Here is a 26,589-nt window from a genome sequence, read left to right as displayed (position 1 = left end):
GTGGACAAGAAATCTTTCAAATGAATCAATAAATTCATATCAGTGGTTGCCATACTGTTACACAAGGAGCTTATGGGCAGGCGAGCTAAAACAACTTGCTTACTGCTGCCAGTCTTCCACTACAACGTGCAGCTACTGGAGATTTTGGTACAGTGGAACTTCGTGTTACGTACTGTCCTCCTTACGAATGCTTCGGGTTATGAGCTCCGCTAACCCGAAAGTAGATGCTCCTGGTTGCGAACTTTGCCCCAGGATGGAAGTCACACTCTGTCGGCACAGCAGCAGCGGGCGGCGCTATTAGCGAAAGTGTGCCTCATGTTAATAATGGGTTCCGGTTACAAACGGACCTCTGGAACGAATTAAGTTCGTAACCGGAGGTACCACTGTAGTGTACATTGTTCACCTAAGGCAACAGTGAGATACATTAGCCAGGCCAGTACCAGTCAGGAATTGTGCGTGCTCCCTAGAAAATACCCAGAATCCTCTGTAACAAAGAGTTACACTCACTCCAGTTCTCTGAGCAGTGAGAAGTTCTGGGGGTTTGATTTCCTTTGGAAAGAGGTCACCAGAGTGACTTATTGATGCTTTGTAATAACTATGTTCATTTACACACACACACAAATTTTAAGCCAAAATTCACAATATAAAAATACAAAATGAAAACACACAGTTGAATCTCACCAAAAGATAGGCAGATGCTCTCACATCAGAACTCTGCCAGCAAACCGCAATTTTAAGCCATTGTTTGTTGATGACTTATGTATGTTGGGTTGTTTTTAACTATGGCTTGGTGTTATGTGCAAACCTAGAACCCTTCCTTAACCATGGCTTACCAGCTTAAAATCCAGCTAAGATCCCCTTTCCCCCCCCAGTTTGGATTAAAGCTGGCTTGTGTGTGTGTGTGTGTGTGTGTGTGTGTGTGTGTGTGTGTGTCAAAATGCAATATTTCATTAAAAACAACAGGGTAGACACAGGAAAGATATGGATTGTGGCTAACATTGTACGTACACTACTTCCCAAAATAGCAGTGGGAGTGTAGAGGATGCAGAGGGAACAGCAGTGTACACAGCCCATGTTTGTTTTGGCCATCACACCCAAGATGCTCATTAAGAAGCCAAAAAGCTAAACTGGAGAAACTAGTCATGGTTTGTTTGACTGTTGGACAATTAATGGTTTATGGTTTGTCAAAGCAAACCATGGCTTGCCATTACGTGCAAACCAGCCAGTCACTGGTTCAGACTGCTATAAGTCCTTTGCACACAGATACCTAGATCACATCAATCTAAAAAAAAACACAAGAGAGGTTCTTTCAGAGCTACTCAAAGGTTTTTTGTTTGTTTGTTTGTTGTTAAGCTTTTACTCTGCTTGTACGCTTGCCACCAGAACGAATGATCATGGAACCTATGGAGAAAAATTTCAGGTGAGAAACTCTGAGCCACAGTATACCTGATTTTATTTATTTTTTATTTATCTTTTCACATTTATATCCCACCATTTTTCTCCAAATACATGGTTCTTCCCTTCCTCATTTAATCCCCCAAACAGCCCTGTGTGGTAGGTTAGACTGGGGGGGGGAGGGGCAATGACCGGCCTAAGGTCAGCTAGTAGGCTTCATAACTGAGTAGGGGGATTCGAACCTCGGTCATCCACATGCTAGTCTGACTTTTTTACCGCTACAGCACACTAGGGAAGATATAAATTTTAAAAATTGTCCAGTAGCATCTTGGAGACCAACTAAGTTTGTTACTGGACAATTTTTTTGTTTATTCCCACTGTCAGGCCAACGCGGCTACCTACCTGAATAGGGAAGATATGTGAGTAGATTTCCTGACACAATCTTCCATAAAGTTGCGGTGAGTGTCACTGAATTGGCTTCAAGTACCGGTAGCCAGTGCTTGGGGGTAAACCCAGGGGGGGGGGGAGCCAATAATCTGGCATTTTCCCAGTCAAAATTGCTCCTTATCCAATCTGTTTACAGTCTTGCCTTGGGCAGTGGTGAACAGAAATATTGTGCCTGTTCCCCGCCCCCCCTTCAGAAAGTCTATTAGCAGCCTTGGGAGGGGGCCGTTTACAGCCCAAGAATTACCATATTTTTCCATGTATAAGATGCCCCCATGTATAAGACGCCGCCTATTTTGGGGGACTCCAAATTAAGAAAACACCCCTCAGCACTACCCGTATATAAGACGAGCCCCAATTTTAAACCTAATTTGTGTGTTTTAAAAAACCTAGTCTTATACACGGGAAAATACGGTACTTCCCATGAAGCTGAATGCGGAAAGTGACGAAATAAATAGCATGTGGGATAGCACGAAACATTTCTGCTCATGTAACCAGGAAAAAAAATGTTTCACAATAAGGAAGCGGGTGGGTGGGGAGTGTTTTTTTCTGGTTTCCTTCTCAAAGTTACCACTCATTAATTTAGAAAGTGGCCTTCTATGGTGTTAGCACTGGTATTCTGCATTATCTAGATTTCTGTGGATTTGTTGTTGGAATATCTACCCTGTTTCTCCGAAAATAAGACGTAGCCATAAAATAAGCCGTAGCAGGATTTTTAAGCATTCAAGGAATATAAGCCATACCCTGAAAATAAGACATAGTAATAGGTATCTACAGAAGCGGCGGGCAATTCCAGGAGCAGAGTTTTTGATCCAAAGCCTTCTTGCGGGATAGGCAAATACCTTGAGGTACGTAGTTTGCTTTGCATGAGCATGGTTATTGAATCAATAAATGCCCATTTGCTTTGGCTGTTGATCAGGTGGTTTCACTCTCTCAGTTGACATGTTTTAGGCAGAAGATGAAAGGGATTATATGGCCCACAACTTTATAAAAGAGGGGTTTTTTACTGGGGAAATGGTGCAGAGAAGAGGATTAAACATTCCCAATTCCCCCCACCCCTTGCGGTTTTAACTTGCAATTGTAACAGAAAAAGAATACTAATACAGTAATATAGGATTGGAAAAAGCAATCCATTGCCACACGACCTTGACACAATATTCCCTCAATCCAGTTTTAAGCGTATACATTTAGGGCAGCGTTTCTCAACCGCTGTTCCGCGGCACAGTAGTGTGCCGCGAGTCGCTGGCTGGTGTGCCGCGGCGTGCGGTGAGAAGGGCGATTGTCACCCGCAATGCACCAGGGTGCCGGGCTGCCAGGGGCGCCGAGCCGCTGCGCCCGCGGCAGTCGTCCGGCGCCCGCAGCAGTTGCGCCCGACTCCCGAGCCGTGCGGCGCCTGAGGCGCCCGTCATCACAGCCGCGCTGTGTGGGAGGGGGCAGGGGCTGACGCTCCCGACGTTCGGGAGTCCTTTGCGCATGCGCAAAGCGCAGCTGTGGACTCCGGCGGTTTAGGTTTTAAGCCACCGACTGTTAGGTTTTAAAATCCCGCCGAGATATTTATGCTTAAATAATTCTCGCCCTCGACTTAGCATGTCTTCAGAACCGAGGAGTTGCTCCTAGGAAAGGTTAACTGCGGCAGCAACGGGGACACTGAAAATGACCCTTTTTCTATGACCCACATTTCTTGATAAAGGAATTCACAACCAACCCCACAAGCGATCCCCCCCCGCGTGTGTGTGTGTGTGTGTGTGTGTGTGTGTGTGTGTTCAATTGCCAAAGCAGTTTCATGCCACTTTTGTCTGCTTAAGGGAACCACAACTCAAAGCAAGGTGCTCCAGCTTAACTGGGTTGTGGATCCGGCTCAGTTTAAGGGCGGGCGTGAGGAGTGGGAATTTAAACTACCGGGTAGCTAGCAACTGATTTTTCTGAAAACGTGCCAGCGATAATTCATATATTGCCAGAGCAGGTAATAAAATGGGATGTATTTATCATTCAAATGCAATTTGCGCTTTGCAATACACTTTGAACAAAACGAAATTCCGAAAGACGAATATATTTTAGCTCATGTTCCTTGCAGGAACCGAAACCCCAGCTACTAGCTTCCAAAATCGTTTACATTTTGACATGTGTTGGGAAGTCCCATTGGTTTCAACTGTACTCCTTTCGCTTGAAAGTTGATCCCGGCCATTTAAAAGGCGTTTCCATACAGATAAGCGTGTTTAAGAACCGCAGCCTGCCCCAAACGTGCTTTGCGTATTGTTCTGTTCTTTTCATCCCCAACCGTTCCCTAAATTCCCACACACGGGAATGCATGCGTTTGTTGCAAAACAACTGAATGTAAGAAGGGGTTTCGTAGGGAGGGCAGGATGTCACGAAATCCCCTATTCAATACCATCTCCAAGTATGATTTACTAAACCGGGAAGGAATAAAAGGCTTCCAAAATGACCCCCAAATAGGTGAACCCATCGGAACATTATCCTTGCAACATGAAACTGTAAATCATTAAACTGTCAATGGACATATTGTTATAATATTTGATCCTGTAATTTGGGGTGGCGTTTCAGCAACAACAGCAAAAAATCACATCCAGATACCAGGAGCTACTTCTACCACCACCACCACACCCCCACAACCCCGGCAAATGCCTTTTGCCTAGTATAATGAGCCTTGCATAATATTACTGGCCTACTCAAATACTATTTTCAGCCGGGGAGCCAGAAGGCAAAAGGGACTTTTGGCAAGTGTTTCTTACAGTCATAATTATATAGTCAATATAGGGCGGCACAGAGTTAAATTTTTTAACTTTTTTAATGGTGGTGTGCCTCGAGATTTTTTTCATGGAACAAGTGTGCCTTGGCCCAAAAAAGGTTGAGAAACACTGATTTAGGGAGTCCAAATTTCCAAACAGGTGTTTGGATTAATTTGACAATTACAAACCATATGCTCGAACCTGGAAAGAGCAGTGAGATCTTCTAACCACTGGGTGATAGACGGTGGAATTTGTCTTTCCAGCTCTGCCCTATAAGCCTCTTAGAACTCATCACAGAACCCTCTTCTGTTGCCCATCTGTTAAGTTAAACACCACCTGCTTCTGTCTCACTGCTCTGACCCAACCTTCCCCTCTCCTGTAGGCTGCAGCTGCTTTTAAGCTTTAAAAACATTGTTTGGAAACTTGATCGTGTGTTTCCAAAATTGCACGAGGTTCAGGCCTTCTCTGAGGGAGCAACAATCAAATTATTACAGCCCGTTTTGTCAGCAAGTCTGCTACATCAAATGCATAAAGTGGATTGTAGAGCTGCGTTCTCTGGCGGGGGAAGGGAACGGCATCATTTTTGGCTCTTTGCCTGTCAGCAGATGTGGAAGATACAGGGAACCCTGTACCTCCAGCTAGCTGGCATCTCTCCTATCAGATCACTCTCCATCACGGTAATAGTTTTTTTAAAAAAGAAATCTGAGTGAAATGTCTCCTTCAGTTATGACGTGTGTGTGTGTGTGTGTGTGTGTGTGTGTGTGTGTGTGTGTGGGCATGCATGTATCAGGGTGGCGACTCTTAATTTCACAGCCCATAAACTGCAGAATTTCCTCCCTGCCAAGTTGCATCAGGCACCTTCATCAAGGGGTATAAAAATGATAGAAAACAATTATCAACCATATGAAGAGAAGATCAGCAAAATTTAAAACAAATATTTAATTACATAATCAGGATAGACTTGTTAAAATGAAGAAAGTTTTAGCAAACATCTAAAATACTATAGTGAGGGTGCTGTTATAGGGAAAAAATAAGGGGGTTGGCTTTTGCTGCCCAGCTCCCCAAGGGGCTGAGTCCTGTAAGTCCATGATCAGTCAGACATGGATGGATGGAGGCAAGATCCATAGAAAGCAAGGCAGATCTTTATTTTTCTGTTGCAACAGAGTTCCCTCCCCTCCTTACAAGGAGGTAGGAGAGACCCAGAACAATGGTGCACAAGCCCCTATAAAGACTTTTCAAATTGCCCACCCTGTAACCCAAGACCACCCCTCAAAACATCATACATACCTCACTGAAGGAGGCGGACTCCAGCAGAATTCTGAGTGTGTTGCTTCTCTCCTGTCTGCCAGGATACCAGACAATGCCTTACTTGATTGCATTTTCTGAGTAGCGGGGCCATTCCTTTGAGATGGTAAATACCATATTTTTCCGTGTATAACACGCCCATGTCTATACGATACCCCCTATTTTGGGGGACTCAAAATTAAGAAAATGGGGGGGGAGGTTTTGCCCAGAGTATGGTACTTTAGTTCTTGTATCTCTTACACATATTGATGGTTTACTCAGCTTAACAGATACTGTGTGAGTGTCTGGAGGCAGTTGGAGGATGGATGGCAGCTAACGGATTGAGGTTGAATCCTGACAAGACAGAAGTACTGCTTGCAGGGGACAGGAGGCGGGCAGGTGTGGAGGACTCCCTGGTCCTGAATGGGGTAACTGTGCCCCTGAAGGACCAGGTGTGCAGCCTGGTAGTCATTCTGGACTCACAGCTGTCCATGGAGGCGCAGGTTCAATTCTGTGTCCAGGGCAGCTGTCTATCAGCTCCATCTGGTACGCAGGCTGAGACCCTACCTGCCCGCAGACTGTCTCGCCAGAGTGGTGCATGCTCTGGTTATCTCCCGCTTGGACTACTGCAAAGCGCTCTACGTGGGGCTACCTTTGAAGGTGACCCGGAAACTACAACTAATCCAGAATGCGGCAGCTAGACTGGTGACTGGGAGCGGCCGCCAAGACCACATAACACCGGTCTTGAAAGATCTACATTGGCTCCCAGTACGTTTCCAGGCATAGTTCAAAGTGTTGGCGCTGACCTTTAAAGCCCTAAACCACGGGTGTCAAACACAAGGCCCGGGGGCCTAATCCGGCCCGCCAGACCTCGTCATGTGGCCCGCGTAGCCGCCGCCGACAATAACCGCTGACAGTAGTTCTGGAGCCTGCGATTGGCCAAGGGTCAAAACCGGGGGCGGGGCTGCAGGCGGAGGCCGGGGCGGTGGAGCCGCGCTGATTGCCTTGGCCAGGGAATTTCAATTTCGAATGAGGCTGAGGGAGGCGGTGGCACAGCGGCCAGACGGGGAAGTGAGATGCAGGAGGAGGAGGAGGAAGCCCGCCGAGGAGGTAGGAAAGCCCTACAGGCGCTGCCGGCAAAGTTGGTGCCGGGACGGAGCAGCGCTGGATTTTTTTTTTGCAGGCTTTGCTGTTGTCTCCGAGAACGAGTGAGGCGGCACTGGGGAGCCGCCGCCCGCCGCTTCCCTTCCTCTACTCGGCTGCATCCGGGAGGTGGGCGAGCGAGCGGGCGAAAGGGACGCGGAGTGAGCCTGAGGGGGAAGTAGGCGAAGCGCAACAGTCGCTCTCTTAATGGAGCCGGGTTTCTCTTCCCTCTTCCCCCGTTTTCTCCTCATAGACACTCGGGAGGGTGCCTGGCTTTTGCTCTGCCCCCCACCCCCGAGCCGCCCTTTGGCTTCTCAGTTCCGGTGGAGCTGCTCCCTGGGGGGCGGCCGGGAGGGAGGCGGCGACTACGGCATGGGTTCCTGCTCTTCCCGCTCTGTCGCCGCCACCTCTCAGCACCTCGTGATGTAGGGCTCCAGATGGAGTCGTCTCGCGGTTTGAGTAGGTGGGAGGGGAATTTTTTTTGGGGGGGGGAGGTTTTCAAGCCTCCTCTGCCTGCAGTCCCGGTAGGGAGAGGCGGCGGCGAAGACGACAACAGCGCGGGTGGGGGGAAGAGCAGCTCTGAGGCGAAGATGCACGTCCGCTGGGGCTGCCGCCGCCTTCCTCCTCGGGAAATCCGCTGCCCTCCCTCAGCGCGAGGGGAAGGGACTCTGGCGCTGAGGAGGGAGGATGCAAAAGCAAAGCAGGGAGTTGGTGCTGCACCGCATGTTCCTGCCCCTCTCCAAAGCATGGGGTGGGTTGCAGCGTGTGGCATCCTGCCTAGCGGGGTTTGGGTGTGCGCAGGGCGGGAGAGGGAAGCCCTCTTTCCATCTGCAGGTTTTTAATCCCAGCAGTGGCTTTCTCCTTCCTGCCGAAGGTTTAGTTGAGCCCCCCCCCCCCCGGAAGCCGTCGATCCCCACCTTTTGTTCAAATTTCCCTCGTTTACATCCCCTCCCACACACGCGCCACGACGCAGGAATGTGATCCGCGTGGGGGCGGGAATGAGCTTACATTATTACAAAAAACAGTAATAATTGAATGCAGTGACAATAATTTATGATAATAAAGAGTGGACACATAGTCCTACAGAAACAACCGGCCCTTTGAGGGTGACCAAACTGCTGATGCGGCCCCCGATGAATTTGAGTTTGACACCCCTGCCCTAAACGGCCTCGGTCCAGTATACCTGAAGGAGCGTCTCCACCCCCTTCGTTCTGCCCAGACACTGAGGTCCAGTACCGAGGGCCTTCTGGCGGTTCCCTTGTTGTGAGAAGCCAAGTTGCAGGGAACCAGGCAGAAGGCCTTCTCGGTGGTGGCGCCCGCCCTGTGGAACGCCCTCCCATCAGATGTCAAAGAAAAAAACAGCTACCAGATTTTTAGAAGACATCTGAGGGCAGCCCTGTTTAGGGAGGCTTTTAATGTTTAATAGATTTTTTTATTTCATTTTTCTGTTGGAAGCCACCCAGAGTGGCTGAGGAAACCCATCCAGATGGGCGGAGTATAAATAATAAATAATACTAGTAATTATTATTATTATTATTATTATTATTATTATTATTATTATTATTATTATTATACTTGCCAGACTGTATTTGCAGGGAGGTGTAAGCCCCTACAGTCCAAAGATATTTGGAAAGCTTTTCCCATGTCCTTCCTCCTTGCAGAGAAATATTTGAAGTCAATTTGGAGAGTCAAAATGGCTTCAGGATTGCTCTCCTGTACTTTTTCAGACACGTGGTTTATATACTTACATATGTGTTTGCTTTGTACATTTATGAACATTTGTTCTATATTTGAGACTTTAGAATTCTTATAACAGTGCCTAATGCTAATAATGAGGCAGAGCATTTGGTCCATCTAGATGTCTGTATTCATAGACTCATGCAGCTAGAAGGGACCCTGAGGATCATCTAGTCCAGGGATTGTCAACCTGGTCCCTACCGCCCACTAGTGGGCGTTTCAGGATTCTAGGTGGGCGGTAGGGGGTTCTATGGCACAAGCTGAATCCTCCTTCCATCGAGCACTGGTGGGTGGTAGGGAAACTTTACCATCAAGAAAGATGTATTAGTGGGCGGTAGGTATAAAAAGGTTGGCTACCCCTGATCTAGTCCTACCTCCTACGCAGCTGTCCCCTATGGGGCTCGAACCTGCAACCTTGGCATTATCAGCGCCATGCTCTAACCAACTGAGTTATATCGTTTGTCAATGGCTCTTCGGACTTTCAGACAAGAATCTTTCCCTGCCACCCATTCCTGCTCCTTGCACTGTTGGGAGCTCGCCACGTCCTGCTGCTCCTCCACTGCTGCATTTACCCCCCCCCCGCCCCCCCACTACAGCCACACACACCTGGAGTGGCTGTGGCAAGGAGGCACAGTATTCTTTGCAGAGAAGCCACCATGTGATTTAAAAGTGTTGTGCACATGCTGCCCAGGTCAGCAGAAAGCCGATTGCCAAAGGCAGGTTTAGAATTGCTTGCCAAACATTCCTAGCTTTGCTTTCTCTTTCACTCTTTCTTATCTCTTTCCCAGGAAAAGTGCCTTTGCCGAACTGAAACAACAGTTTCCATAAATGGTTACAGCACTGTTGATTTTATTGAAAAAAATAAGTTAAAAATACATAATATAAACATTTAGAAAAAAAATAAATACTTGTAAATTAAATACTTTAAGATAACCAGTTGGTAAGTCCATAAATTACAGTAGGGGAGCTGTTGGGGTCTGGATGCCAGGATGCCAGCATACTCTGACAGCGGACTGGAGATCTAGGCTGGGAGCGGTGGAGATTTGGAAGCCTTGGAAAAGGAAGTGTCTTTAACCACCCGAGTCCTCAGCACTGAGAATTCCCTTGTGACACGGCACAGGAAACTGTTGAGGGAGCGCAAGATGACATACATTTCCTGGCGATTCCTCCACCAACTCCGGTGCTGAAGAATTCGAAGGGGCTTGAGTGTTGGCTCAGGCTCATTTTCAATCGGCAGGGCCCAAAGCAAAATCTACAGGGAGAATTAAGGAAAGGTGTTAAAACGGCACAAAAGATAAAGGACGCCTTTGCCCCACCGAGCTGTGTCCCAAAGGGCAGGAAGACCTACCTGATAACTCACGTGATGGTTCAGGTCTCGGAGGGAAAGACTGACGTCTTCAAAGTTAGATAGGAATTTAGAGTCTTCTTTGGTGGCCTCGTGGTCCCTCAGCTGTTGTGCCAAATCCTGATAAAATGGCAGCATCTTGGACATGTAGGTCAGGCGCTTGGCATCCTGGGAAAATGGCAGGATTAGGAACCGAACCAGTCAAGAGCACTCAGGTGGCCATGCCTCTTCCCTCCCTGCCCTTGAGATGTGGAAAGAAACCCTGGCGAAAGCGGGCAGCTATGGAGTGTCCCGAAGCTCTGCCGAAACTTCTCATCCAAAATACTAATCATTGGTTAAGGCCCAAACTACATGTTAATCTGGGGAAATGATAACGGATAGCCTAGTTCAAAACAAATAACAAATTGCAGCCTACAGAAAGAGGAGGCTAATTAAGTTGGTCAAGGAGATAACTTAGGGTAAGGGTGTTTAACCTTATTCCTAACACCAGTTCCCCAATCTATATTGCCCCCACTCAAGTTGATCATCATCAACAACAACAACAACAACAACATTATTTATACCCTGCCCACCTGACTAGGTTGTCCAGCCACTCTGAGCTGCATCCAACATAATATAAAAACACAACTAAACACCAAGCAATAAAAACTTCTTGATACAGCACTGCCTTCAGATGTCTTCAGAAAGCCATATACAGGTAGTTGTTTATTTATTTGCCCTCTGATGGGAGGCTGTTCCACAGGGTGTGTGCCACTACCAAGAAGGCCCTCTGCCTGGTTCCCTATAACCTTATTTTCCAAGATTCTGTGGGGGAAGCCACGACCGTGAATCTGGCGCATAAATTGACAGTATAAAGATACCCCTTAGCTTCCTTTGCCACCACTTTTAAATCTTCCCTATTGTGGATTAAACTCAGTAGTCTTCACATCACCTCCCCACCTTCAGAGGCAAGGTCAGTGGCTCCTAGAGGGAGAGGGCCTTTTCAATGGTGGCACCTCAGTGATGGAATTCCCTCTCCTTATCAGCTCACCCAAAGCCAGCATTTCACATTTTTTAGGAACCAGGTAGCAAAACATTTTGTTTGCGTTATCAGGCTTTTGGTGGCATTGAATAGTTCACAGGGGCCTTTACCTCCTCTTGTAGAGACTGACAATGTTGTTAAACACAATTTATGTTGTTACTTGCTTTCAATCATGGGCATGAAAAGCGGGATAGGAATTTTTCAAATAAATAATTATTCTTACTGGAAGAGAAAGCCACGTGCGGAGATCAATGCTGACTGAGGGAAGCTTCCCTGAGCTTTGTACAGAAGTGGGCTGGACTCCAGGCAGACGTTCAGAGAGCTGGAAAGAAAGAAATAAAACACCAAGACTCTAGGTGGGGTTGCCAACTTTTCAACCAGCTGCTGCAAATGTGCCTTAAGAAATATGCTTTACTTGAGATGGGGGAAGGGGCAGAGGCAAGTTATTCAAATTTATTTATTATGTTATTTCCCCTTTCCCTCCAAGTTGCTGAGGGTTGTGGTAAATTATTCCATTATAATGTTAGCAGGAACTACCAGAAATAAATTAAACTATTGCTCATAAAGTTTCTAACTTTATACTGCACCTTCATAGATTACAGATTGATCAATGTTTGATCCCATTAGCAGTAACTAAGGACACAGAATTTTCCAAGTTATCAGTTTTCCACTCCTATTCATGTGGCAAAAACTTCAGATATCCCCATCAGTCATTGCATGATTAACTAGATAAACAGCCAAAGGGAAGAGAACTACAGTAATGAACTAAGAAACTGTTAGCTTTCCCTTCCAGAAACCAGCCAGTTCCTATCCCAAGGCCTGTCACACTGTGTGTGCAGAGGAGTTAGAAAGATTAGTAGACTTACGTAGCGACGTGAAAGACTCTGTATTTTGCAGAGAAGTTGCAGGGAGTGTCTTAAGCTAATGCCAAATTCTTTCTGCAGAGTCAGCCGCCACTGTGGGATGAGACTGGAGCCATTTTCTTCCATGGTGGCAGCAATGAGAAGGTCAGCATTGAGGACAGCTTGGAGAAGGAGTGTTGCACCTAGAAAGTTGTAGGGAGAAAGGAAAGGTGGTGCCATTACATGGGAAAGGCAGCAAATTTGTTGAGCTGGATACCTGCTGATCTTGGGACAAGAATTCAGGGCTAGGGTTGTGGTGGGATAAGCCTCAGTTTGTCCATAGGGAGCAATGGGTGGTCCCATCAGGGTACAACTTTGAGGTGGATATCTAGAGCCACTTCGGCAGAACGAGCAGGAAAGCTACAAATGCAAATTTTGAATACACAGCAGTACCATCGAAAGAGTCCTGCCCCGCTCAACCATTCAACTCAGAGTCAAAAATTACCAAACAGCACCACTGATTAAAACAACACCATTTGGGCTCCTACGATTCCTGTCACAGGACCTTAGCAGACACACGTGCTCCAAAATTTGGTTTGCAGGCCTGTCACACAGCGTGACCTCACCATCTGGAGAGGGGAAACCCATTTGAGGGGAATTTCACTGGCCACTTTGAGGTATTTTCAGTAGATTTGGAGGTTATGTTTACCAGTAAGGAAAAGCATGGAATAGCAAGCCATTGATCCCTCAGGCCTAAACAACCTCAGAGATTTGTTTTCAAGACAAAATAGAACAGCATCCCAGGCTCCTTTAGAGTACAGGTGGGGAGCCTTTGGCCAATGGTCAGAGATGATGGAGTTGTAGTCCAGCAAGATCTGAGGGGCCACAGGATTCCCAAACCTGGACTACAGTGTATTTTCCTGCTTGGCAGGGGGTTGGACTGGATGGCCCTTGTGGTCTCTTCCAACTCTATGATTCTATTTACAGGTAGGTAGCCGTGTTGGTCTGAGTCGAAGCAAAATAAAATAAAATTCCTTCAGTAGCACCTTAAAGACCAATTAAGGTGCTACTGGAGGAATTTTTTTATTTTGCTTCAACTCAGACCAACACAGCTACCTACCTGTAACTAGAACTATGGAAGGCACCACATTGAGCCGCATGAAATGGAAGTCCATCACTTAGTTGGTCTTTAAGGTGCTACTGAAGGAATTTTTCTATGATTCTATGATTCTATGAATCCATCAACAAAGGTGTCTAGAAGTGGTACAGGGTGGTACTTGAAGTAGAAAATTCAAATGCCTGGGGTGGGAAGTAAGGCATTGCCAAAAATAAGGGGGTGAAAGGTGACACCAATTTGCTTAACATTTGCATATGGTAATTTATATGTATAGTTACAGAACTGGACTTAGGTTGGGCAGTCTTCAAATATGGAATACCTTCAAACAGAGGACTGTCTGGCAGCCCTTCCACATAGAGGGCTGTGAAGTAGGACACACAAGGCTATCCTACAAATGGCCCTCCTCTCATCCCTCAGAGCAGTAGTTCCCAAACTTTTTTGAGGAACCCTCCTTACCTCCATAAACTCCTCCCCATTGCCCCGTACCCTATAGAAAGCATTACTGTATTCAGAATAGTGGTTTGCTTGTCCCGCTAAGGAAGTTCATAACACAATAAAATTAAAAACTAACAAACTATTACACATTTATTCAAAATCCAGTTAGAACTATTCCATGTACAGTAATTAATTCAACAAAACTGATGAGCTTGATCCAGTGATACCAGCTTTTCAAAGCTTCACAGTCAGTTACACCTCCAGCAAGGTTAACGGTAAAGGTAAAGGACCCCTGGATGGTTAAATCCAGTCAACGGTGACTATGGGGTTGCGGCGCTTATCACGCTTTCAGGTTGAGGGAGCCAGCGTTTGTCCTAAGACAGCTTTCAGGGTCATGTGGCCAGCATGACCAAACCACTTTTGGCTCAACGGGACACCGTGATGGGTGCCAGAGCGCATGAAAACACTGTTTACCTTCCTGCCGTAATGGTGCCTATTTATCTACTTGCATGGGTATGCTTTTGAACGGCTAGGTTGGCAAGAGCTGGGACAGAGCAATGGGAGCTCATCCCATTGCACAGATTTGAACCCAAGAGGCTCAGTGGTTTAGCACCACCTGCTCCCCTCACACCTCCAGTATCCTCCTGCTGTCCCCTTATCTCTTAGCACCCCAGATAATACTATCCACTTTAGGAAACTGTTCCAGAGTAAAATATAAGCCTTGTTGTTGTTGTTGTTGTTGTTATGACTATTTATGCCCCCTTCCCTCTCTGCCATGAAACTTGAGAGTTGATCTTCATGAACGCTTCTCGAGCAGTTTCACGCCCAAGGGGGAGCCAAACTCAAATTTGCTGAAGACGGCCACACACTAGCCATTTAAAGCACATTCATGCCACTTTAAGAGTCACGGCTTCCCCCAAAGAATCTTGAGAACTGTAGTTTGCCCTTCACAGAGCTATAGTGCCCAGCACCCTTAACAAACTACAGTTCTCCATGTATTCTTTGGAGAATACATGATAGTCAAAGTGGTACAAGACTGCTTTAAAGGCATGGTGTGGATGTGACCCACATCAAAGTTACATTAGCCATTTGCCTTCAGGCCCCATGGCAAAGGGTCTCAAAGTAGAGGCTTCTCATTAGTGGTTCTATAAAACCTGCCACCTGAGCTGCTTTGCCTCACCCTAGCTAATGCTAGAGCTGGCCCTGGCAAGCCTCTTCCTGCCCTTGACACAGCCAGCCTTTGTGTCTCATCCCTTGCTTGCAATATACAGTGCCCCAATAAGCCTCACCCTGGACTCTCTTCAGGACCGAAGCGAGGAAACGCTAGAAATATAAAGATCACAAATAATTTCTTGTTTCTTACCACACAGACGCATCTTGAGAATCTCTGATTAGTGGGGTATCTGCCTGTCTGTCCAAAAAGGCAATGTTTGATCCTACAGCCCATCTTGGGGGCCTTTTTATGTCCACTGGCTTTCATTTTCATTTGGACCTGTAATGTCCAAGATTACAAAGGGTGCTCTTTTCAAGGAGGCGAAACAATCTGATTTCTGGAACTGTGTCTTCCACCTCTACTGTAGCTTCTCTCTGCTGTAGTTTCGGGGGGAGGGAGTAGTAAGGGATTGGAGTGGCCAGGGTGCTTGCTCAGCTTCCTCTTTTCTTGTGGGGGGGAAAGAAACTGCTTGAAAAGAGGATTTCTTCAGCTGACCATGTGACACAGGATGCCCTCTCATCTTGGGGAACCCTCTCATTCAGCCTGGGGCTTTTCCAGCGCCACCAACGTACTCAATTTCTGGTCTCTGTTGATGTTTCTCTCCATCTCCCACCTGCCTCCCAGCAAAATCAAAGCAGAGAACACTATTAAAAATTGCCTCATCATAAAAATACACTGCAATATTTAGAATAAAGGAACAGAAAGTCATCCCCAAATGCTAGCTCTGCATGTTACGTTGAATACGCTGCTCCTCATTGGCAAACCCTTCCCCATCTCCGTTTGGCTCTGTCTGCCTTAGTATTGCACATTTCACTGTTGTCAGGGAGTTTACTATACAGGTGACTCTCTACTTATGTGGGGGTTATGTTCCAGGGATAGCACCTGGACAGTCGACAACCATTTTGCATGAGGCAACAAGGCGACAACATTGGAGGCACAGGTCAATTCTGTGTCCAGGGCAGCTGTTTATCAGCTCCATCTGGTACGCAAGCTGAGACCCTACCTGCCTGCAGACTGTCTCGCCAGAGTGGTGCATGCTCTAGTTATCTCCCGCTTGGACTACTGCAATGCGCTCTACGTGGGGCTACCTTTGAAGGTGACCCGGAAACTACAACTAATCCAGAATGCGGCAGCTAGACTGGTGACTGGGAGCGGCCGCCAAGACCACATAACACCGGTCTTGAAAGATCTACATTGGCTCGCAGTACATTTCCGAGCACAGTTCAAAGTGTTGGTGCTGACCTTTAAAGCCCTAAACAGCCTCGGTCCAGTATACCTGAAGGAGCGTCTCCACCCCCTATCATTCAGCCCAGACACTGAGGTCCAGCCCCCCTTTGCTGGAGAAGTCCCAAAGTTCTGCAAATGCATTTACATAACAGTGTGTTGCAAATGTTGCAAATGCAGAAATCCAAACATTTGCTCACAGACCAAGACTTGGTGTACAAACGTGGGTGTTCTGGCCACAAAGGAAAGAAGTACATTCGTTCCGTGAGAAAATCAGGGCCGGGAAGTTGACTTCTAGGAACTCTGAAGAATCAAAGCACGTCTTCCCTTGTATGCAAATTCTCTTCTCGTTCCGTGTCTGTCTCTCCCCATCAGCATCTAGTTTAGGTGGTTGTGGGGAGAGTATTCCCATTTTTAGATATTCAGAAGGCTAGCCACTGAGAGCATTCAGGCAACTTCTCCAGCAAAATGAAGGCAACTGTACTAGGATTACTTTTAAGTCAGCAAGTGGTTGTAGTCCTGTCCTGGCTCCCTTAACTTGCTCCTGTCCAAACATCCAAACTCACCACACGGTCCATTTCTGAGCTACTCACTATGTGTGTCTAATAATAATAATAATAATAATAATAATAATAATAATAATATCTGCCATATATCTCACATATTTTGCACACATCTCTTTTAACATATATATATATATATACCGTGTTTCTCATATTATAAGACATGTCTTATATTTATTTTTTCCTCAAAAAAACACACTATGGCTTATTTTCAAGGGATGTCTTATTTTTTTCCTCCTCCTCCTGCCGTGGCCGGCATTGCTGCTGCGCCTATCACTATGTCTTATTTTCGGGGTATGGCTTATATTCCTTGAATGCTTAAAAATCCTGCTATGGCTTATTTTATGGGAATGTCTTAAAATATGAGAAACAGGGTATATACTAGCTGACCCGGCCACGCGTTGCTGTGGTTCTTTCCTGTGATCCCCCCCACCCTGTCACGATCCATGACGTATCCTGCCCCTCCTCCCTCCACCCCGGCTCATCCCTGTATTTCCGTAGGATACCCTTCCCTCTGTTGTCCCTGGGGAGTGTTGGCCCCTCCCCCCTGTATCTCCATACCTTGGCCCCCACCCTCGAAAAGGAACTGTTAGGTTCTGGGTTCTATTTCCCAGCATGCACTTTTGTCTGAACCCTCTGTTGTTCCTGGGGAGTGTTGGCCCCTACCCCTGGTATCTTCCTACATTGGCCCCCATCCTTGGAGAAGGAGCTGTCAGTTTCTGGGTTCCATTTCCCAGTATTTACTTTTGTCTGAGCCCTCTGTTGTCCCCTCCCCCCTGTATCTCCATACATTGGCCCCTGCACACGCATTGTGAACATTTCTATATGTTTAGATTAAGGATCGGGGGTGATGATGTGCCCTGGGACCCAGAGAACTACTTAAAGAATCCCAACCCGGGGAGGGGGGGCAAATAGCGAAGCCCCACAGCCCTGTAGCAACAGACAGGCCCAGACAGAAGGAGGGGGATCATATGGGCCACTTGGCGCGGGCCTCCGAATCCAAAGCGGGCCTCGGTCAGCATATTCACAATCAGTAAAATGAAAAAAGTAACAAAAGGGTTAAAAACAGGGACACATTATCTTATCTACCTGGGCCAGGCCTATGTCTGGCCCTGCAAGGGCCTGGCAACAGAAGGTGCGTTCTGAAGTACCCGAGTTGTTCAGTTCCATAAAAAAACCCAGGAAGTGGCAAGGGGAAGGTAGGGAATTGTAAATGGGGTGGGGGTGTGTGCACTGCAAATATCTGAGGACTTAAACTGGGGAGAGAAAGTGAATGGTTGTTGTTGTTGGGTTTTTTAAAGACACAGAGGCTTACAATCAGTTGTTTCTCCTAAAATAAGACATACCCATAAATTAAGTCATATTTATTTTTCTATTGTGGATTTTTTGGGGGTAGTGGTGGTAAATTGTAAAGTAAAAACCCCTTGCAGTGCAGGGGCCTACATAAATCAAAGGCCGTGCTGCGGTCTGTGGCAACCCCCCCCCCCCGCAGACAGGCCCTGACCTCCACTTGGCAATGTTGGTTCTTTAGTGGGTTTTTTGGGGGGGTAGTGGTGCTAAATGGTAAAGTAAAACCCCTTGCCGTGCCCCCAAGTGTGTTGCTGTGGGTTATCCCGCTCCCCGGGCCTAGTGGAGGCCTGGCAGCCTGTCAGGGGCCTAAAACAAAGGCCTATATAAAATGGCTGCCTTGGTGTATTTCAGTTGCTAGGTTGATGATGATGTCATTTGGTTTGCGGGTGTGGCTTAGATTTCTCAGGAAGGGAGGGGTGGAGGAGGGTACCACGCCACTTGAGGGCGCTGTTTGACTTGGTGGAAAAGCAGGTCTGCACCTGGGCAGGTGTGCGATTTGAGGGATTTTTGCCCCCAACAACGCTCTAGGAGTGGCCTGGATCGTTGTGTCAAAATTTCAGGATGATCGGTCAAGCGGTTACGGAGAAAAGTGTCGAACGGAATTTCACGATTTTTACATTTTTATATATATAGATATATATTTAATGGTTTTATAAAACAAAAACATACAACAACAAAAATACACAAATTATGCAACAAAACAAAATACAAACACTACAATAAAAAAATATAACAAATCAATCTTCTAACATAAATCTTTATCAACTTCCTCCATTCCCTCCCAACTACATTTCTTTATATTACTTCCTTAGTACTTTCCAAATCTTGATTCCAATATTTGTAATGATTATCTAAACCTATTAATACTCTTAATTACTCTTCAATACTATAAATCTCTTATACTTATCTCCAAATACAATTCTATTCTAATAAATCTTAAAATTCAATACGATAATAACACTTAACTAAATCTTAATACATAATAAACTTAACTGACACTCTTCTACAACCTCCTTTTGCTAAATACTACTAATCTTACAATTCTTTTATAAATAAACTTTAAATTTCTTCCAATCTTCTTCCACCGATTCTTCCCCCTGGTCCCAGAGTCTCCCAGTCAGCTCGGTCAGTTCCATGAATTCTATCAGCTTCATCTGCCAGTCGTCCACTGTGGGTATATCTTCAGTTTTCCAATTCCTTGCTAATACAATTCTAGCTGCTGTTGTGGCATACAGAAAAAAAACGTAATATCTTTCTTGGGTAATTCCTCTCTAATTATCCCAAGTAAAAAAAGCTTCTGGTTTCTTTACAAACATGTTTTTCAACACTTTATTCAATTCATTATAAATCTTATCCCAGAAGCTCTTTTATTGGGGGCATGTCCACCACATATGGTAAAAGGTTCCTTCCACATTCTTACATTTCCAACAATATTTTGCACACATCTCAAGAGGTTCTGTCATTCAGGCTGCAACCCCAGGCACACTTTGGCCATGTACACACTCTGGTTTACTCTGCATCCAATGCACTCCCATCACTGGTATGTGAAGCCGTGTACACACAACGTTAGCCACTACCCGCACATATCTTGTCGTTTGTTGAAAAATGCTGCATTTGGATGTGTTCAAACCACCTTTGATCTGGTTTGAAGATCCATGGGAAGACAACCATAACCGCTCTCTGCCCACTAGTGTGGGCAGATAGCACATGACTTGGAAACAAATTCAACCATACTCATGTGTACAACAGCATGCATACGTGATTCTAAACACAGTGATTCTAAAATCAAACGACCTTGCTGCATTTTAAGCCAGGAATGTGTACGCAGCCCTGGTTGGCAGCAAGCCTGGAGATGGATGGATCACTCTGTTCCCAGTCTATGTCTGTTCTGCCCTGATTCTGCAATAATCTGAAAATCTGATTCAATATTAATCACCAAAATCACATTTAAATATGTATTAATGTGTATTTAAAGACAGTACATATTTTGTGGTAATGTTCCCATTTCCAACAAAAAAAAAAGTTTATCCTATATTTCAATCTACATATGAGTCTGGTAAGTGTGGATCAGGCAAATTAACAGCAACCAGGGGCGCCAGGTCGCCCCCAAGATTGGGGAGGCTCCCAGCGTGCATTGCATGCATATGACATCACACACACGCAGCACACGACGTCACACACATCCCCGGTGCCGTGTAGGCCAGTGCAGCCTTCTGCGACGTCATGCGAATATTGAGGGGGCCTAAGACACCTCGGCCCCCTAGAGTTGGCGTGCCTGACAGCAACTGAATTCCACAAGAGGAACTTGTTTGTGAATAAGCATGTAGAGTATTGGATTTGTGTTTCTCAAAACTGGTTTGTTGCATTGTCAAGACAAGTGGTGCAGCAACAAAACTGCTAGCTCATTTGCGAAGCTAAGCAGGGTCTGGTATGGTTTCAAATTGGATGGGAAACTGCATGTTGAGATTACAGTACAGTACTGCACTTCAGAGGCCAGGTTATTCATCTCTGCAAGGGGATTAAATGTCTCAAGCAATTGCAACAATAGTACCCCCAACTACACCATTTGCAGCAGCTGGCTGAGAACCAGTCTCCATGTGGCAATAAATGTGTCACTTGAACTTAAATTTGTATTTTACAGCTCCTACCAGGGGTAGAGTGGGATAGTTTTTAATCAGCGTGGGAAAGTTTATGCCTTTTCGTTCCCACTGCAGTCCCAACAATATTTGCCCCCTTGAAGTTGCTATTTGCGCCAGAAGTGAGGCTTTCATTATTGCCAGTGGGAGCTTCTCACAGCGTAAGGTGAATTGCAGCTGAAGAGGGACAACATGAGAACAGGCCTTTTCTGTGGTGGCTTCCAGTCTGCGGAATGCTCTCCTCAGGGAGGCTTGCCTGAAGCCTTTGTTACATATATTTAAGCACCAGGTGAAAACATTTCTTTATAACCAGGCCTTTGGCTAATTAAACAATATATGTCCTTTTAAATGTGTTTGTGGGAGCATGGGATTTTTTTGTATTCTGTGTTATCATTTTGTATTTTTATGTTGTAAAAGGCTTTGTGATCTTCAGATGAAGGGAGGTATACAAATTCAATAAATAATAATATTTTTTCATGGTTTTAGCCTATGGCCTGGAGATGACTGCTGTTAACAAACAGCCCTTTTTTACATGATAAGCGCAGAGGAGGTTGATTTGCTGTCATCATCTCTTGTAGGTGTATAGTGATTATTTTTATAACTTGTGGCTAGAGTTTTTGGTTTTGAAGCAGCAAAAAAACAGTTCCTGTTCTCTGCTGAGTCACAGTGTAAGTAAGAGTCACTGATAAATACCTAGCTAGTCACGTTTTCTTGAAAACAGGCACTGTTCCTTTACAACTATTTGTGTCACATTTTGAGCACCACTCTTCCTCAAAGGAGAAACATGCATGCGCCCCCCCCCCCAAAAAAAATTTCCTTTCTATCCTGGGATAGGGTTGAGAGGCTGTGACTAGGGTTGCCAGACTCAATAGAGGTCAGGACTTCTGTGCCTTTAATTGCCTTGCTCTCTTTTGAGTCTGGAAACCTTAAAGAGAAACCAGCAGACCCTTTGTTTAATTTCCAAGCAAAGGGTCTGCTGGTTTCTCTTTAAGATTTCCAGATTCAAAAGAGAGCAGGTCAATTAAAGGCACATAAGTCCTGTCCTCTATTGAAGAAGAAGAGTTTGGATTTGATATCCCGCTTTATCACTACCTGAAGGAGTCTCAAAGCGGCTAACATTCTCCTTTCCCTTCCTCCCCCACAACAAACACTCTGTGAGGTGAGTGGGGCTGAGAGACTTCAAAGAAGTGTGACTAGCCCAAGGTCACCCAGCAGCTGCATGTGGAGGAGTGGAGACGCGGACCCAGTTCCCCAGATTACGAGTCTACCACTCTTAACCACTACACCACTATTTAGTCTGGCAACCCTATGAATGAACAGACATTTGAACCCGGGTCTCCTTCGTCTGTGTCCATGTCTCTAGCCACTAGACTGGAACCAACTAAACCAACTTAACCAGCTAACTTTAGTTTCCACTGAAAGCAATGGGACTAAAACTAAGTCATGACTAACCTACTCCATTAACTTCAGTGGGACCTAAGTTCAATTAAGTTCAATTTTCCATCCTCCTGGTGTGCACTCTTTACAAAGACCTGAGGAACGAGATTACCACCCCTCTCTTATTGTCCATTCCTGGTCACCCAACCACCATAGCTGCCAAGTTTTCCCTTTTCTCGCGAGGAAGCCTATTCAGCATAAGGGAAAATCCCTGTAAAAAAGGGATAACTTGGCAGCTATGCCAACCACTGCCACAGCGTCTTTTCTCCTGGCAGATCAAGAGGAGCAGATGACTGTAAAGTTTGCAAGGTTTCTAGCTGGGGCAATCAGAATAAGGTCCACTATTTGATTGCTGATTCATGACCCTAAACTGTGTTTTAGATAATGGACTTTTTTATTTTGTTCTGTGTACATTCCAATGTTCTTTTGTTGCTATGGCCGATGGCTGACGCAAATAGTTTCATTCATTCAACTGGATCCAGCCCAGTGAATTTTAGAGTGGATCGTGACCCTTGAGATCATCCATAGTTCAACCAGCTGCTCCATGCAGGATCCCCAATGCAGGATGGGACCATGGCATTGCTGACCAAAGGCCATCCAGCCCAGTGATCAGCATCATCTGCACCTTAGTTTTCAATGGCTTGTCTGAACAGAAAGGTTTTGGCCTGCGGCAGCAGGGTAACAAAGAGAGAACAAATTTTTAAAAATGTTTAAAATAACTTTTCTTTAAAAAACAAACCCAAAGCCTTTCTTTTAGGTGCCAAAATCCCAATGGAGCAGAAAAGACTATTTATGTATATGACCACAGCTTGTTGTTGTTTAGTCGTTAAGTCGTGTCCGACTCTTCGTGACCCCATGGACCATAGCATGCCAGGCACTCCTGTCTTGCATTGCCTCCCGCAGTTTGGTCAAACTCATGTTCGTAGCTTCGAGAACACTGTCCAACCATCTCGTCCTCTGTCGTCCCCTTCTCCTAGTGCCCTCAATCTTTCCCAACATCAGGGTCTTTTCCAAGGATTCTTCTCTTCTCATGAGGTGGCCAAAGTATTGGAGCCTCAGCTTCATGATCTGTCCTTCCAGTGAGCACTCAGGGCTGATTTCCTTAAGAATGGATAGGTTTGATCTTCTTGCAGTCCATGGGACTCTCAAGAGTCTCCTCCAGCACCATAATTCAAAAGCATCAATTCTTCGGCGATCAGCCTTCTTGATGGTCCAGCTCTCACTTCCATACATCACTACTGGGAAAACCATAGCTTTAACTATACGGACCTTTGTAGGCAAGGTGAGGTCTCTGCTTTTTAAGATGCTGTCTAGGTTTGTCATTGCTGTCTAGGTTTGTCATGACCACAGCTACACGGATATTATTGGCCCAAAGATGGAAAGAAGACAAAGTCCTGACCAGAGAAGAATGGCAGATCAAGTGGATGGATTATGCTGAAATGGCAAAAATGACCGGAAGGATCAGAAATCAGGAAGACCAAAACTTTAATAGGGAATGGGGAAAATTTATAATTTACCTTAAAAACCATTGTAAACAGTTTAAAACGTTAGGAGGATTTGAATAACAGTTGGTTTAATGGTGAATTTTGGATATAATGGAGATGTAAAAGATTTGGATTATTATGAAAGATGCAGGAGAAAATGATTAATAATAGGACCTACAAAGGGGAGGGGGGGAGTCCAGGAGATTCTTTGGAATCTTGTTTTTTATGTTGTATGTTTGTGATGGTGAAATCTTAATTTGAAAAACCCAATAAATAAATTTTTATTTGTTTATACTGGAGCAGAAAAGGCTCTCTTGTGTCACCCACTAAGTTTACTTCTGAGGTTTACGTTTATGAGGATTATGGCATAAACTTTTGTAGACTCATGACCACTTCCTCAGCTTTCCTAAGGTGTGTGTCTGTGTGTGTATAAATTGTATGCTACGCAATGAATGAATGGCAATGAGATGCAAAAGAACAAAAAGAAAACCTCCAGTCAGTCAGTGATAAATAAATATATGTTAAATAAGCACACCTTTAACATTTTAGGGTTGCAGGTGGCACTGTGGTCTAAACGATCAAAAGGTTGGCAGTTTGAATCCCTGTGATGGGGTGAGCTCCCATTGCTCGGTCCCAGCTCCTCCCAACCTAGCAGTTCGAAAACACACCCAAAAGTGCAAGTAGATAAATAGGTACTGCTCTGGCGGGAAGGTAAACGGCGTTTCCGTGCGCTGCTCTGGTGTCGGTGTTCTGTTGCGCCAGCAGCGGCTTAGTCATGCTGGCCACATGACCCAGAAAAACTGTCTGTGGAGCGGACAAACGCCAGCTCCCTCGGCCTGTAAAGCGAGATGAGCGCTGCAGCCCCAGAGTCATTCGCGACTGGACTTAACTGTCAGGGGTCCCTTTACCTTTACCTTAACATTTTACAGTAGCAGATTGAAGGTAATTGCTCAAACAATTGTATTAGCACCTGTCTTGGAGCAGGGAACCATTAAAAATAAACAGATTCCTGGCACTGATCAGCTAATTAATCCAAGTAGTGTGTTTAAAGGGGGGGCACGGGGAGGAAGTGTAAGAGTGAGAGTGATGTGGAAAAATCCACCAGGGGGAATTCTAGAAGGGCAGAACTGGGTGGAATTTGGAAAAATATTACTCTTCTGGACACCAACTGGCATGGATTGTTTTTTTAAAAAACAAACAAACAAGAAGTTTCCCACTTCTAAAATAGCTTTCATTATTTAAGTAAAAATGTTAGAAGAATAGGGAAGTGCCTGCAGTGGTCGCATCATGACTGTTGTCCTAGAACTCAGCTAGATTGGTAAAGAAAAGGCGTTTTATATGCATTGTATATATGTGATATAACACTGTGACACCAGATGGCGCTGTGGAGTCCTGTCTTTCCCTACTGGATTTCCCTGTAAGAGTTTACAGCGCGTTTAACTGAATCGCTTCTTTGACGTGTCTAGATCCAGCCCTACGTGAATAAGTAGGGCAGCCATGTATCATGCTCCACAGAGGACTTGCTTGAAGGAATCCTCTATTTGATACATTGTCCTGTCCAAATCTGGTTTCAAGATAAAAGAACCAACGGAAAGGAAAGAAACAGGAAGGGCCCTGAAAGTTGCCCATCAACAGTGAACACCTGGATAGCAGTTGGAGCAGGCCTTACAGGTCACTTGGTCAGTCTTTACACTATGGTGAAATGTACAGTATCTCTACTGAAATTGTAGTAATGGTGTCTAGCATTGTATCCATATGCAATTATGGAAAATCTGTTTTGCCCTCCGTTTTGGGAGATGGCCACCCTGAGCGTCAAGGATTGAGATTCCCACAATTCTTACTATAGGATAGGCATTGTGGAAAACAGGATGTTGGCCTTGGTAGGCCTTTGGCTTGATCCAGCAGAGGGACGGATCCAGCTGCTGTGAACTGTGCCCCCTCAGCTGCCAACTGCTTTTATCAACTACTACTCCAGACCCTCCAAGTACAGTGGTACTTTGGTTTAAGTACACAATTGGTTCCGGAAGTCTGTACTTAAACTGAAGCGTACTTAACACTGAGAGCCAGTGCGGTGTAGTGGTTAAGAGCGGTACTCGTAATCTGGGGAACCGGGTCCGCGTCTCCGCTCCTCCACATGCAGCTGCTGGGTGACTTTGGGCTAGTCACACTTCTTTGAAGTCTCTCAGCCCCACCCACCTCACAGGGTGTCTGTTGTGGGGGAGGAGGGGAAAGGAGAATGTTAGCCACTTTGAGACTCCTTTGGGTAGTGATAAAGCGGGATATCAAATCCAAACTCTTCTTCTTCTTAACCTGAAGCAAACTTTCCCATTGAAAGTAATGGAAAGTGGATTAATCCATTCCAGACAGTCCGCGGAGTACTTAAACTGAAGCGTACTTATCCTGAAGTGAACTTTCCCATTTAAAGTAATGGAAAGTGGATTAATCCGTTCCAGACGGGTCCGCGGAGTACTTAAACTGAAAGTACTCAAACCGAAGCGTACTTAAACCGAGGTATGACTGTATCCCTATTTTCCAGGGACAGTTCCGGATTTACAGAAGCTTTCCCAGTTTCTGATCGGATTTCAAAATGTCATTTTCCTTAGGATGTCCCCGTTTTCATCGGAGAAATGTCGGAGGGTATGTGAGACTGTGATGCTCTGCGAGAGAGGATGGAGTGTGTGTGTCTGTCTGTTTCAGCAGGGAGCTTAATCATGAGAGCGAGAGACAAGTAGGAAAAACAGCAAAGGGGATTTTAACTAAAGCCAATGGAAAATCCCAGGCAGCCAGAGCAGAAACCTCAGATGCTGCTGAGTCATGGCCAGCTCAGCTCAACATCAGCAGGATGAGCTCATCACTCCAAACTCTTTACTCTAGGGCGAGTTCCTCATACCTGAAAGGTTGTGGAACTGCCTTTCCACAATACTAAGGCTTTGCATAGATGCTCCTTTTTTTTGCACATACTGTTCCTGCCATCACAAAACACCTTTCACAGGGAGCACATCTTGCTTGCTGCATCTGATGGCTGTCCGCAGGGCAAGATTGTATTTGGGAAGGGAGTGTATGTGTCGGACCCTGGGATGCCTTTCTAGGAAGCCAGTCCCAGCAGGGTCTTTACATTCCTTTTCAAATGCTAAGAAACAGAAAGTGAAATCAGTGATGCTCAAATATCTTG

General features: G+C 45.6%; 1 protein-coding gene across 1 annotated transcript; it reads right to left on the bottom strand.

Annotated features, from left to right (window-relative positions):
- Positions 1-9,580: 9,580 nt before the first annotated feature.
- LOC118095483 (interleukin-27 subunit alpha-like) lies at positions 9,581-15,102 on the bottom strand. The gene is made up of 5 exons (XM_035136733.2): positions 14,874-15,102; positions 11,983-12,161; positions 11,340-11,438; positions 10,099-10,263; positions 9,581-10,002 (listed from the first exon to the last, which is right to left on the bottom strand). The coding sequence occupies exons 1-5, from the start codon at positions 14,884-14,886 to the stop codon at positions 9,772-9,774; spliced, it is 687 nt and encodes a 228-aa protein (XP_034992624.2). The 5' UTR covers positions 14,887-15,102; the 3' UTR covers positions 9,581-9,771.
- Between the last annotated feature and the right edge of the window lie 11,487 nt (positions 15,103-26,589).

The sequence above is a fragment of the Zootoca vivipara genome, chromosome 12 (assembly GCF_965207765.1).
Source record: "Zootoca vivipara chromosome 12, rZooViv2.hap1.1, whole genome shotgun sequence".
Lineage (NCBI taxonomy): Eukaryota > Metazoa > Chordata > Lepidosauria > Squamata > Lacertidae > Zootoca > Zootoca vivipara.
Note: the sequence above shows the minus strand (reverse complement) of the source record. Positions and strands in the feature narration are given on the sequence as shown.

What these genes read in the sequence shown, in the direction of transcription:
- LOC118095483 (XM_035136733.2), bottom strand. An exon ending in AGAGTCTTTCACGTCGCTAC is followed by an intron (nt 11,439 to 11,982) that starts GTAAGTCTACTA and finishes CTTTCTTTCCAG; the next exon opens with CTCTCTGAACGTCTGCCTGG. An exon ending in ACCATCACGTGAGTTATCAG is followed by an intron (nt 10,003 to 10,098) that starts GTAGGTCTTCCT and finishes TTCTCCCTGTAG; the next exon opens with ATTTTGCTTTGGGCCCTGCC.